We start from the raw sequence: 14,985 nt of genomic DNA, 5'->3' as shown, positions 1-14,985 counted from the left end.
AGAAGATCTGTGTGGAGGAGTGGGCCAAAATCCCTCCTGCAGTGTGTGCAAACCTGGTGAAAAACTACAGGAAACGTTTGACCTCTGTAATTGCAAACAAAGGCTACTGTACCAAATATTAACATTGATTTTCTCAGGTGTTCAAATACTTATTTGCAGCTGTATCATACAAATAAATTGTTAAAAAATCATACATTGTGATTTCTGGATTTTTTTTTTTTTTTAGATTATGTCTCTCACAGTGGACATGCACCTACGATGACAATTTCAGACCCCTCCATGATTTCTAAGTGGAAGAACTTGCAAAATAGCAGGGTGTTCAAATACTTATTTTCCTCACTGTATATAGCAAGAAGTAGGGAAGGGCGATTTGACAAAAAATCTCATCACAATAACAATTTGTATCATTATATAGTCTTTTTTTCTGAAAATAAGGTTATTACAATACCAACATTTTAGATACGAGTGAAATTTCACTCTTCTCAATACCACAGCAAAAACTTATACTAGGCAAACTAATGTACGTAAAAAGTTCTCAAGCAATTATTGAAGACAAAGTAATAAATTAAGAACAAAGAAATGACAAGCAGTAGGAAAAATACAATAGAACAAAGATACAAATTAAATAAAGAGTGCTATTTCTTTCAGGTAGGTCTACCTAACAGAAGTAAGAAATAATACAGAAACTGAATAAAGTAATGAAATGCAAAATAAAGCTGCATAATCCTCACTGTATAAATTAAATACACACTGATATTTATTAAAGCTACAAAAGTTATTCAGTCAAGAGCAGTGAGTGATTATCTCTTTTATTATATATTATTTATTATATCTTTTGTTGTTTGATTAACATTAATGACACAGACAGCAGCAGTATTTTAGGTTGCTGTCACTTTAAGAGCTGATGCATGGACCCAATATATTGATACACATCTGATTCTCCCGACTGTTTACCTTCACTCAAGACATAAAATACTTAGATTTCAACATATTTTTATGTGTATTTTACCGTTTAGCCGTGCACAGAAAACTACCTGTCTCTTTCGCGGCAAATTGCGTTTTTAATAACTCTTTTTAACATCAAACATGTCCCGCTCTTTATTACTCATTCACCCATGTTTCTTTATCATTTTAAAGTGTCAATAACTCCTATGTGCATGGATATATTTGCATACAGTCAGCGATATAAAAACAATATAGAAAAAGTTAAATAAATTCAAACTTTATATCATTGCCATGATATAAATCATCATCACCCAGTCCTAGCAATCAATAGGAATGCTTAAATACATTTGACTAGTTGATAAAACCAACAATCAATTGACTATCAAGCTATTTTTTCCCCCGCTAATGCTATTTTTACCCCTTGCTAGTGCTGTTTTATTCCTTCATCATGTAATGAAGGCAAATTGGAATGATGTTCCGTTTTAACCTTAATCAACAAGTATAATCAACTATGACATCCGCGCCATATCTTATTCCTTATTAATGCAGAACATTTGCTCACCCAATGCCACATGGAGTTGTACAGCTGCAGCTCATGTGCATGAAAGTTGATGTTTGGGGGACTGAACTAAGTTGATACAGGAAATCAGCAGCCTAATAAAGAAGTTGGCTGGATTTGATGTATTTTGAACATACAAAAATACTCAAATTAAATGTATTTAAATACAAATTACATTAGGTTTTTTTTTCCAAATAGTATTTTGTATTTCAAATACGTATTTTAAATACATGTATCTGAAATACTAACCATCCCTTTCCAAAATGTTGGATTTTTTTCCCCTGTGGAGCACAAATGAAGATATTTCGAAGAATGTTGGAGTCCATAAAAAAAAAAAAAAAATCCATTATCCCCAAAAATATCAGCATGTTGTATTTTTTTCCCACAAAATTCATACAGGTCTGAACGACATGAGGGTGAGTAAATTATGATAACTGAAATGCATTTGGGTTTTACTAGTAGCCTACAGTTACAGTGACTCGTTAAATGCTTTTTAGAAAAAAGAGTTTTTCTGTAAAAATCTTTTATTTTATTTTATTTAAAGCACTGTTGCCACTAGCACAGTGCCTAAAACTATTGCTTTGAATTTAGTTCCCTTTCTTAAAAATATTTTAATGCATTTTTTTCTCAATTTAATTAATGCACATCAAATGAACGGCATTAATGCTTTTATGTTATGCAATCCATCACTACTGGGGGAGACAGAGAGCGCAAACCCTGCACGTGTTACCGAGCACAGTGTGGTTGTTATAACACAACACGGTTCCCCCCTCTCCTCCAATGCACCAGAGCCGTACGAGGACGGGACTCACTACATAAACGAGAACCGACCACATTATGGGTGAGTGCCTTCTCTGCAATACCCTCGCATCCACGTGCATTACATGACCGAAAGTTTTGGACACAGTACAAAACAGTTAAATCATTTAGTCAGACCACGTTCTTTATGCAACGAATATACGCTGTGGGAATGGTTTGTCCTACTGAAAGCCCCATAGTGATGTCCTTGCTTTCGATTGGTCACCTCCGCTATTCAAAAACATAAATAATATAGCCTCGCGGAACAAACCATGATCAAAACCAGTTACTTGTTTGTTGTACGAAAGAATGTGTTCCATACATTACAATCAACTGTCTTTAACTAAATAAAGCACATTTTAATATCGTTACAGATTCTGTTCAGGTGGTAGGGTCCTCAGCTAAATTCATATTCACGGGATTTGTAGTCTCTTTCATGTGCTCGAAAGCTTTAAAGATTATTATTAGAGCTGAAGCCGCGAACTACATTACCTAAAGTGCACCGCGACAAGTTTTGCGTCAAGTCTAGTCCGTTGCTTTTTCAAGATGGCGTCGCTGGGAAGGAGGCGCGGTGTCCCAGTCAACAGGGAGAGGTCAGTTAGACTAAAACCTGTCATTATTTCATAATACTTGACGTGAAATGTTTAGGCTTTATGCACATTTTAAGTTTGTTTCCTGTCTTTAAAACACCAGGTCTTTTGACGTTTTGTGAAGCCACAAATACTAAAGAAACATAGTCTGAATGGAGCTCATGTGTTGTTTTGATTAGCTTACTGACTCTGGGGTCCCTCAACTGATTAGCACTTCAGAGAGCACCAGAAATGTAATTATATGGCAGTTACATCTGAAATCTTCATATTGATCCCTTTTGCAGTATGTGTTACCCATTTTGACAAGAGAGGGACAAGTTAAAATAGCGCTTCACACCTATGACAGCATGTTTTAAGGAGATATGTACAGCTAGCAAGCATTTATAGTTGTTGTACTAAGTTTCGTGTAAATGTCTTGAAAACCAAAAGAAATTGTATGTTTGCTCCAAAAACTATGGCCGTTTAATGCACAGCCTGTTAAACTGACAGTATGCGTTAAATTTAAGGCGGACCGCTCTCGCCTGATTTTATCAAGTTAGTTATCAGTCCGTATTTTCTAATATAATAACTAGTTTGAAATAACAAGATGTTATCAATATAAGTTACCTGATCAAAGTGTCTTTCATTGTACATTTGAAAATTTACCGTCAGCTTTTCGGCTTATTAAAACATCGCGAAGAAGTTTCTTGTTTCACACTCTGTGAACCCAGGCCGCAGATCCTCTGGCTGATGTAGACAACGCGAGACAGGTCGTGTCGAAGCAAGACCACAATATAGTCAATTTTAGCTTTTGCTTTACCATTTTTAAAACAATTTAGGAAAATGTTGCACAAAAAAAAATCATCACAGGAAATGCCGTCCCATCTGAAGCAATGTTGACTGGTCTTAAAGTATCTGTCTTGTCAAATCAGTTTTACTTTTTGCCTCATACACAGTAAATATCAGTAGTTGCATTCACATGCAACCAAATAATCAGATCAGAATGATGGCTCAATCGGGCTAAAAAGCCTTAAACACCTCATTTGATCTGAAATTTCGATTGTATTTGGAAGGGGTGGTGTAGACCTGAAATAATCAGATCAATAGGAAAAAGTTAAGCATTTAAACGCTTAAATCCAACTTTTTTCCTCAATCAGAATTTAAATAATGTCTTGCGCACATGAACAGTGGTGTGCGTTTATTTATGTCTTACAAGCTGATCAGTGGAGGAGATTAAATATTTGCTAACAAAGCTCTTCTGACATGTCTGATATGTCAAAACAAAAATGGCAATTATGTTTCTGCAGAGGCATTATTGTACTGTTTTGAATTGCATCGCTAAGTTTAGGGTTTTTATATAAACAGAAATTTCAGAATTTTAAATCTGAATAAATTAATTTGGGCCTGGTTTGACAGACATGGCTTAGATTAAGCCAGTATAAGGCCTTAGTTCATTTAGGACATTTAAGTAGCTTTTATAAACGTCCCTTAGAAAAATAAAAACATTACTGGTGTGCATCTTGAGACTAAACAATGGCACTGACATATTTTAAGATCTGTCAGTGTAAGTTGCAAAACAACTCAAACATGCATTTTAGTCTGCTTAAGCCTTGTCTGTGTAACCGGGGGTTGAATTGGGGAACTCACTTTTTCCTCTTCCTCTTTTCTCTCTCTCAAGGGGAGTGATGGCGGCGACGGAGTGTTACATCGTCCACGAGATCTACAACGGCGAGAATGCACAGGAGCAGTTTGAATACGAGCTGGAACAGGCTCTGGAGGCGCAGTACCGGTACATCGTGATCGAACCCACGCGCATCGGGGACGAGACAGCCCGCTGGGTGGCCGTGGGAAACTGCCTGCACAAATCCGCCGTCCTGGCCGGGGCAGCATGCCTCCTGACGCCGCTCGCCCTTCCCGCCGACTACTCCCGTTACGTGGCGCTGCCGGCTGGCGCTCTGAGCCTGGCCTGTGCCGCACTCTACGGCATCTCTTGGCAGTTCGACCCCTGCTGCAAGTACCAGGTAGAGTACGACAGTCAGAAGCTCTCGCGGCTGCCCCTGCACACGCTCACCTCCTCTACGCCAGTGGTTCTGGTTCGACGGGACGACGTGCACAGAAAGAGACTGCACAACACGATAGCGTTGGCGGCCCTGGCGTACTGTGCCAAGAGGATCTATGAACTGTACGCTGTATGAGCGCTATGCCACATCCGCACACACGCATACAGATACTGACATGCGCATACACACACAAACACGCGGCAAGGAGGTGAGAAGCACTACTAAACACCCGACACTGGCAGATACACACGTACACACCAAACAATAACATACGGACGGACCGACAGTGAGAGTGATCGAAAACAAAAGAATACGCGGCGCTTTCTCTGTCACAATTTTTCATCGTTTTGATTTCAACTGGTCAAGGATTGGACAGATTGATGGATGGATGTATGAGAGGAGCGGTTGGTTGGGGGGGGGGGAGCTTATAGTTCTGAATGAATCTTCCTTTTTTCTCTGTACTTTAAAAGTGATATCACCAGTGCACTTGAGCCCCCTTTCCCACTTCTTCCCTGCACCTGTCCAGCCCCTGCCTCGTTCCGCGGCCCTCTCCCAACGGTCACCTGCCACCCACACGGAGCTTCCGCACCCGGGCAGCGACCTGTCGGACTGAACGTGTGGTGGACAGACAGACGTGTTTTAAGAATGACCTTTGAATCCTCTCTTTTCTCCCTCTGTGTAGTTTTACTGTACCCTGCCTTTGGTGCGTCACCTTTTCATTAAACAGTAGGAGATTTAACCTCACTGGTATCTCTGACGACCTTTATTTTGACCCTCAAGGGCTTGGATTCTTTCTTATTGCACATCTGAGTTGTAGCCTTCATGCAGATCTCACAGTCAGATTTATTTTACAAGCCACGGTTTGTAATGGATCAGTATAAATCCGGATCTTCTGATGAAGTTATGAAAAATAAATATAAAAGAAAAGTAAATGTTAACTCCTCTGAAAGAGAGAGTTCACCCCAAAATTGAAGTTTTGTCATTTACTCATGTTGTTTTAGATCTATATGCTGTTACTTAATTTTTTGGTTTTTGGTTATAACTATTCCTTGAAGCTGCAGGCAAACCAGTGCAATTGAATGAAATTTACTTCAATGTAACAAGCAGTTATTCACAGCCTATATGCAGAGAAATTGTGAGAAATATAGTTTTCAAATGATATTTTGTATTAATGGCACCGTGTTAAATTGTTTATGCTGTTTTTACAAATGCATCTGGCCTGTGGAGCTTAAATGAGTCATCTGATGTTTTATTTTCATATTGTAGTGTATAATATCTAAAACAGGAAATTCAAAGAGAAAACGGTAAGGCTTTAATTGGCTCAGTCTTTATTTTATGTGGGTTCAAGTGTCATTTCTGCTCAGTAGAATTTAAAAATGTGGGAAAAAAAAAAAAAAGTTTCCTCCAATAGTTCTCTTGTCTGCAGTTGGTCAACACTTCACCTTTAGGAGTAAGTGCTTATCATTCTCACAGCCACATTAGAAAAGCATAACTCATAGCATCTTGTGCTTTTAACATTTCAGATAGATGTCCAGTGTCTGATTCTTAAATATGGCATTTTTTGGCCTTTTGACACATTGTTCACACAAGATATATACTGGTGAGCCAAAACATGATCAGCCACAGGGGAAGAAAATATATAATATATTGATCATCTCCTAACAAGGCCCCATATTATAGTCTGGGTAGATTAGATTCTAAGCAAACAATCAGTTCTTGTAATCAACGTGTTGGGGGCAGGAAAAAATATCTGAGTGAGTTTGGCAAGGTTACTGGGTCAGAGTTTCTTTGAAACCACAAGGTTTGTGGGTTGCTCCTGGTCAGCTGTGGTGAGAATTTACCAACCATGGTCAGAGGAGGGACAAACCACAAACCGGCGACAGGATGTTGGGCACCCAAGGCTCATCGATGCACACGGGCAATGAAGGCTATCCAGTCTGGTCCGAGCCAACAAAATGTCTACAGTGGCCCAAGTCACAAAATTTTAATGATCACTTTAATGAATCCCATTTTCTTTTACATTACTTGGCTGGCTATGTATGCATACACTGTTTACCAGGGGAAGTGATGGCAGCAGGAAGTAAATTAAAGTAAATGATGACGATAAGACAGTTGAGGGAGTGATTCTCTGAGCAATGTTCTGCTGGGTCCAGCAATTCATGTGGACGTAATTTTGACACATGCCACCTACCTAGGCAGTCGTGGCCTAATGGATAGAGAGTGAGACTGGTAACCCGAAGGTTGCAAGTTTTTATTCTCCATTCTGGCAGGAAATGACTGAGATGCCTTGAGCAAGGCTCCTGACCCCCAATCACTCCTGGGCAAAAATGACTGCCCACTGATCCGGGTGGGACGTGCTGAACCAACAAGTTCAATCCATGGCAGCTTCACCTTGTAGCCTACAGGACTTGAAGGATCTCCAGATAGTCCTTAATGGGTTACTAGGTTTCAAAGGAAACTAGGTCTGAAACTGAGAATGCTTAACTCATCTTAAGGCATCTGAAAGGTAAACGTGTGGAAAAAGAATTTGATAAAATACCATTATATTTCATGCACGTGGACATCTTTTTAAATCGCCGAGAATGAATATGGCAGTAAATTTTCTTCTGTTTAGACTGACCGTTTGAACACCGTTTAAATAGCGTTGCCTTGACAGAACTGTCTGGCGAGTTTCCTCCCTCCATCAACCATATTTGGAGACAAAAATAAGCTGGGCTGGCACTGCAAACTCCATATTTTTTTAATGTTCAACAGTAAAGCATAGCAAGGTTCAAATATAGAGTTTTAATTTGGACCAACATCATGGTCTCTTGAGGGAAAAAAAATCCCTTTATATGTCAATTAATGCACAATTTGGAATTAGTTTTTCCTCCAAAGCACAACTGCTTGATCATGCACATCCACCTCCCAGGATCTTATTGAGAGCGGTGCATCACTATAAAATGAAAATGAGTCTTTAGCATCTGTCATAACCAGATTCTCATGATGCCGTCCTTGCAAACTAGTGACGCTCCAAATCCATTTCTATTGTTTTTTTTGTTGTTGTTGCTACAACAAAAACACAACAGCCAGACCTATTAGAGACCTATTTAAAACCCAACAGCCAGCAAAATAGAGACCTATTTGGGACAAGAGACAGTTGAAAACTTCATCAAAACAAAAATCATGTTCAGATTTCAACTTCATGTTAACAAAAGGGGCACCAGAACATTATGATGATAATTAATTTAATATTATGATTTATAACTGTAGGCAATTAAAGGTGACCTGCAACATGGAGTGGAAAATTGAGTTAATAAATGGTCAATATATTAGCAAACCATTAAATCCAGGACAATATAAATAGAATACATCTTAGAATAGAAAATAATTAGTTCTTGTATGATAAATGTTTGCTCTGCTTATCTAAAGACTGGTCATCTGGCTGTTGTATTTTCTCAGATCAGGGATGATTCAATTCATTTTTAAATATTTATTAAAAACATTCCATGAGTATTCACCTTTAGACATACAAATTAAAGTTTTTGGCGATGAAATCTTCTGAGGAAAGATGCAAAGATTTTTTCTAATACTGTTTTGTCTTATTCTTCTTTCACTCTCTGTTCTTTTAAGGCCCGTGAAGCCATCAGTCTGAAGTAGAGAGCAGGCCAGAGTGTGCGCAGATAGACGGCTGCAGTCGGCAGCGGCCCGGCCAACACCACGTCTTTCTGTTTGTGACAGACAGCCTTCAGGACGGCACGTGCCACGTCCACTGGATCCCACCCCTTAGCTGTGGTTTTGTCCATTACTTCAGACCCAAAAGAACGAAACAAAAAGAAACGCTTCTTAATAGAGTGAGAATAAGAGTTTGGTTGACAAGAACAGCATTATCTCACCTCCATATTGAGAGCCGTCCCCCGTGACTGCATTGATGGACAGGTTTGTTCTGATGTAACCCGGGCTGATGACAGACACCTGCAGGCCGAACCTGTCGACCTCTGCCCTCAAACAGTCAAAGTAGGCTTGCGTCGCATGCTTAGATGCAGCATCTGATTAAAAGCATTACAGAGATGCAACCTGATCACTTGTAATACTCAGGGTTAAAGACCTTTTTAAGACCAAGTTCAGAAAATGTAAGGAATAAACTGAAGGGGTAAAGAATACGTCAATATGTTTCTAAATTTAAATGTCTAGGGAGAAACACAATGAGTAGTATTAACAACACTTCAAAGTTTGAAATAAAAAAGCGATGTTTTCTCTGTTTTCCAGTGCAAATGTCTAAAGATTCTTAAATCAAGATGCATTTACTGGAGATAAAAAATGACATATAATATGAAGTCTTGTTTTCTGTGAAATTGGTTAAAATGAAGTACGTTTATTATTAAAACAAGGGCACGAACATCTGCCAATGGGCTCAGATTGTGATAACTCATTGACAGATATTTATTCTTCTTTTAACCCCTTAACCACAATATGACATACCCAAAATGAAATGGCTGCAGCTTTTGAACCCTTGGTTCTACAGGCCTAATATCCTGGTCTTGTTTGAAACCAGACAATTGACAGTTTCTTGTCTCATAATAGTACAGGAACAGTTTTTTTTTACCATTTTTTTTATGATATACTATCAAGAAAAAAATATTAAAACTAGGATTTGAAAGGCTTGGAACATTTGAAATAAAGATAAATGTTTTACCAGGTTCTGGTTTAATTTAGAGGATGTTACTGACAAAAGGTACATTTTCTTTTTTAAGGTAAATTTAAGTCTTTCCAAAAGGGACACATGGAGACTCCAAAAGGACACCTGAAATTCAAATGATATAAGGAGACCATTTAATTCAAAACTACTGTGCAAACCAAAGCGCACATGGAAAACATTCAAGAACATTAAAAAATACTTTTTCATTTTCATAATTCATATGTATGCAGTGCAACAGCAAAAATTGAGGAAAACAAATTTGTTTTTTTTTACAGCAAACAGGACTTTGACCATTATATGACTATATTTGACTATTGAAATGCTCGTGCAAATACAATGTTAGCGATCAGTGCGCCGAGAGCGCACATACACGGTTTGTTTGCGCATCAATAATAACGAACATGTGCCTTATTTACGACTCCTGTATGTCACTGCAATCGTCTTTACCTTGATTACAAAAGTCATCCATCAAAACTTTACTAGCGAGACGGTGGTTTGCTTTATCCAACCCAGATGCAGTTTGCTATCATAATGCTCATGTTTTGAACTGCCACTCAGTCTGTATTTAATGCAACACTGGCATGGCTCAGAAACCTCTGAATATGAGAGAGGTTGCTTTTGAAGTGAATAGTTTTTGAAAACTGGATGTGGGTCTCTCCGCCATCTCAGGTGTAATCGGCCGGGTTTTCTCTGCATTAGTGCTGTTCAGGACTGACTGCTTGAATGTATTCGCTTACTGGATCCTTCTCTCCACAGAAAACTTTCTCTGAGTTTAGCGGTTTTAAATAGTTTAGCGTTAGATGCTAAAAAACAACCATGTCTCTTGTCAAAAAAACTGCTTCTTTTCGCCTTTTAAACTATTATTTCCGCTATAAGCCTGTGTATTGATTGAATAACCGACTTCAAAGGTCGAATCTTAAAGTTTTTAGCTTTTAAATGTAAGCTATATAGTTTATGAAGATTAAAGGGCTACGCATAAACTCACTTAATTTTGTTACATTTTTCAAGACTTGATGAATGCATCTTGATTTAAAGATGTTTAGATATTTGTATTGCAATACAGAGCAAAAATACTGAGGACGATATTTTTTTTATTTTTTTTTTGCAACACATGCAACATTTAATGCCATGACTTTATGAATTTAAGACTTTCTATACTGTTTTAACACCTTTTTCAAGGCCTTAATTTGTGTAAGGGCAAATTAAGACTTTTAAAGACTTTTTAAGACACGCAGAAACCCATTCATGAAGAAAAATATTTGAATCCCCTCATCAATGAAGAAGTTTCATTGCAGTGTATCAGTGAAGCACCTTGGTTGACTCCGAATGAACCCCGAGCATCCTTATCTCAGTCCTTTTATCCCGTGACAGTTTACCAATACCAGCCCTAATGAAAATGAAGTTGCTCCTGTTGTAACAGCTGTGGTCTGTATGCTAATGAAGTTGAGATTGTTCTGAGGGTCCCTCACCTGATCCCATTTTACAATCGATGACTATTTGCTCACTATGTGTAATCAGAAACAATGAAACAGTTGACTTTGTTCAACTCTATGATAATTAAACCATTTTGGGGAAAGAGCTTGTTCTAACACCTATCTTGGAGTGGAATCTGCGTCGAGGCAGACATTGTCATTTCTTATATCTGAATACCAGTTTTTTTGTGTATGTATACTCACATGCAGATCTGTACGGTATTGAAATCTTTCCCTGCACACTGCTGATGACAACAATATGTCCACTGCGTCTATCCACCATTGAAGGCAGAATGGCTGGACAGGACAAAAAAAAAAAAAACATGATATTTATATTATATATAATTTAATTTAATTTTTGATAATAATGTGATATTAGGATATAATGTGATATATACTGAATTATATATAATTCATCTTCATGTATAGTATATAATATAATAATATTTATAATATATTTCACATTTATATATATATATATATATATATATATATATATATATACAAACACACTACCTTTCAAAAGTAGTGGTCAGTAATTTTTTTTTTTATGAAACGTGACCGTAAAGACGTTTATTTTATAATGTTACGGAAGATTTCTATTTAAAATAAATGCTGTTCTTTTGGACTTTCAATTCATCGAATAATCTTGAAAACGTTTTTTATTACAATTTCCACAAAGCATTAAGCAGCACAAGTGTTTTCAACATTGATAATAATAAGACATGTTTCTTGAGAATTAAATCATCATATCAGACTGATTTCTGAAAATACAGCTTTGCAATCACAGGAATAAATTACCTTTTAAGATACATTATTTTTGATCAAATAAATGCAGTCTCGACGAGCATTAAAGACTTCTTTGATTTTTTTTTTCCCCCAACCCCAAACTTTACACTATATAATCATTTCACTGATCTCTTTCTTTGACTCTTATTCACTCACCTTGTGTAAGAGCAACAGGACCGAAGTAGTTGGTCTCCATGACGTCTCGCTGAACTGAGACGTGGGTGTCCAGGATGTTGCCACGGTAACTAATGCCTGCATTGTTGATGAGGACATCAACGTGACCATGGCACTTCAAAATCTCCTTGGCGGCGCTGGAAACCAGGGATGTGCTGGAGAGGTCAAAGGTGACAGTGCAGGGAGTGTAAGTCTGAAAAAGAAAGTAGTAAATAAACATAGTTAAGAGATTGGATATGTTCACACCTACATTTTTGTCTAGTGTAAATAAACAACACCTTATGTCCCCCATGAATTCACTGTATAAGCACAATCACATTTTTAAACAGTCAAAAAGGAGAATAAGAGATTTGCTTAAAGGTTTTCACCTGTATTTTTCCATTATTATTTTTATTTCTCAGCTCCTCAACGACCTCTTGTAGTCTCTTCTGGTCCCGTCCGCAAAGGATCAGTCGGGCCCCCGCCGCGTGGAAGACCCGTGCACACTCTGAGGGTGAAAAGACAGATTAAGATATTTAACAAGCAATGAAGTAATATCCACAGTCAAACGGCATTGATAAGACATTATGATAAGCATTATAGGAGAGTTTATGTTCATGTAACCTTTGCCCAGGCCTGAGCTGGCTCCAGTGATCACCACCACTTTATCCTGTAGATTCTGCTTGTGTCTCAGTCTCTGGATCACTTTCAGCAAAATCAGCAGCCCGACAGTCCCAGCAGCAAGTGGCCCAACACCTAAACCTAACACACGCTCCATGTGTCTGTGTACACATATGCATATATTAATTTACATTTATAAATAACTCAACTCAACCCAGCATCTTTATCTAGAAGGAACATGGAAGCATTTTGTGAGACTGACCTTGGTTTGAGGAAAATCTGGATATATTTTACATGCTATTTACAGAACTGAACCGACAAAACTAAACAATGTATAAAAAAAAAAACATGGAATTATTTTATTGTAAATGTATTTAATAGGCTATTTTATAACTCACATCTTTTGATCTCACATTAAGAGACTACATGGAATAATGCAGACTACATGCAGGACCTTTTAAAATTAACTAGTGAACCCCTCAAAAGATTAAAGTTGGCATGAAACGGAGGTTCCAATACTCTTTTCTTCCATATTGTGTCGTATATCTAAAGTAAAATGGTATCTGGAACGAGAAGAAAATGTAGGGCGGGACTTCATTTCGTCCTCTGGAATGGACAGGATCGTAAAGGAAGTTGGATGCTGCTAACTATATGAACACAGATCTGAATGGCAGTTTGCAGTCAGCAGTTGTGGAGGATATTTAGCCCCACCCGCCGCCGAGACATACGTCTTGAAGAGAACAGATGCAGTTTCGAGGGGGAGGGAAGGTTCATGTTTTTGATTAAAGATTACAAGGGCATATGAATCTTTTAAAAAATAATGCTGTGTTATTATGTTTATTCAGAGCATTTGACTGCATATTGTTTTGTAAACGAGGTACAAGTGTAATGGACTTCCTGAAGGATGAAGCAGCCAACTGTTTCGGATCTCACGGCAGCTACATCACAAACCGTAAGTTAACAATTTCATAATGCTTTGTCTGTAAAGGACGGTTTTAAATGGATATTGTTTTCAAAACACTTACTCACGTGCAATGTGTGCGTTCCTATGCAATGACTTTAGCCAATCATAACAGTGGCCGTTTACTGACACTCCTTAAAGGAGCCGCTGCTTAAAAACGGACCATTTCAGACAAAGTTTTAATCATTCTAAAGGGTTCATGAGATGGATCTTTTATTATTTTAATATGCTTGAGGTTCACGTATAATGTTAAAGTTTTTTTTTTTTCAGAAAAAAAAAATAGTAGGCTAAACCGCGCGCACAATTTACTAATTCGTTCTCTCAATTTATAAATTGTGCACACGGTTTACTAATTCGTTCCTCAATTTGCTAAATCGTGCGCACAATTTACTAATTTGTTCCCTCGATTTGCTAAATCGTTCGTACGATTTATAAATTCGAAGAAACAAATTAGTAAATTGTGCGCTCGGTTTAGCCTACTATTTTTTTCCCCTGCATGTCATGTGCGGGGCTCCGTAGAAAATAATCATTCTTCCACATATGCAAAAAACTTTAACATTATATGTGAACCTCAAGCATATTAAAATAATTAAAGATCCATGTCATGACCCCTTTAGAATGACTAAAACAAAAATAAAGCTAAACTGAGTAACAAAATTACTTAAACTTTAAAATTAAAATAAAAAATAATAGCTATTTCAAAATATTAATAATTACTTTAATAATACTAAAATAACTCTTCTGTCATGGTCATCAGCGTACCAATAAAGTGTTGACTAATTTTAGTGATTGAAAACCCCATAATCTTTTTCGATAATACAGAGCCACGTTTTTAATGATGTGATGTGTAGTAGCAGTACAGTAACTAATCCACAGCAACTATCTAAGTCACGTATAAACGTTTCAGTGCGCTATGCAACCCAATTAATTTTCACAAAACATACCTATTCATTTCTAACGTCTCAGTATCTCATAATAATCATTCTCTCTAAAGGCTGTTGTATCAACATGCAATGTTCAGTAAATATATAAAATAAACCTGCAGGGATAATGACATTACCTACCGAAAGTTGAGACCCTTATGATTGAATGGAGAATCCGGAAGTCAATAACATCACGTGATTTTGGCTGTGCCTGAAAGGGGCGGGGCCATTACGCCCTCTACCGAATCCAGAAGGTACAGACACCGGGGCCGGTTGCATAAACTGCTTAGACTAGTCTTAAAAGTTAGTCATCTAATTTTTTTCTTCAAGACTGGTGCTAACTTTTTAAAGTTAGTTACATAAAAGGGTAGATCGGTATAATTTAAATCAGAAAAGTAAGACTGATTACCTCTTGACTAATTTCTAGTTGGCCAAATTAGTTCTTAAGACACAGGCT

General features: G+C 37.5%; 2 protein-coding genes across 5 annotated transcripts; one reads left to right on the top strand and one right to left on the bottom strand.

The window, feature by feature from the left end:
* The first annotated feature begins 2,799 nt into the window (after window positions 1-2,799).
* tmem11 (transmembrane protein 11) lies at window positions 2,800-6,247 on the top strand. The gene is made up of 2 exons (XM_079883565.1): window positions 2,800-2,895; window positions 4,550-6,247. Exons 1-2 carry the CDS (start codon window positions 2,849-2,851, stop codon window positions 5,064-5,066), a joined length of 564 nt encoding a protein of 187 aa, XP_079739691.1. The 5' UTR covers window positions 2,800-2,848; the 3' UTR covers window positions 5,067-6,247.
* Window positions 5,010-14,735, bottom strand: dhrs7b (dehydrogenase/reductase (SDR family) member 7B). Of its 4 annotated transcripts, XR_013822520.1 has the most exons (8): window positions 14,670-14,735; window positions 12,648-12,805; window positions 12,413-12,531; window positions 12,027-12,237; window positions 11,286-11,378; window positions 8,807-8,959; window positions 7,552-8,718; window positions 5,010-7,430 (listed from the first exon to the last, which is right to left on the bottom strand). XR_013822520.1 is itself a non-coding variant. In XM_079883526.1 (7 exons), exons 2-7 carry the CDS (start codon window positions 12,799-12,801, stop codon window positions 8,513-8,515), a joined length of 936 nt encoding a protein of 311 aa, XP_079739652.1. In that variant the 5' UTR covers window positions 12,802-12,805; window positions 14,670-14,735; the 3' UTR covers window positions 5,010-8,512. The 4 variants fall into 4 exon arrangements, 3 of the variants coding, with proteins under 3 accessions (XP_079739652.1, XP_079739654.1, XP_079739653.1); XM_079883526.1 differs by having other exon boundaries at window positions 5,010-8,718; XM_079883528.1 differs by lacking the exon at window positions 14,670-14,735 and adding an exon at window positions 13,674-13,702 and having other exon boundaries at window positions 5,010-8,718.
* Between the last annotated feature and the right edge of the window lie 250 nt (window positions 14,736-14,985).

The sequence above is a fragment of the Squalius cephalus genome (assembly GCF_949319135.1).
Source record: "Squalius cephalus genome assembly, chromosome: 1".
NCBI lineage: Eukaryota > Metazoa > Chordata > Actinopteri > Cypriniformes > Leuciscidae > Squalius > Squalius cephalus.
The sequence above is the reverse complement of the archived record's forward strand: the minus strand, read 5'-3'. Positions and strand labels throughout refer to the sequence as shown.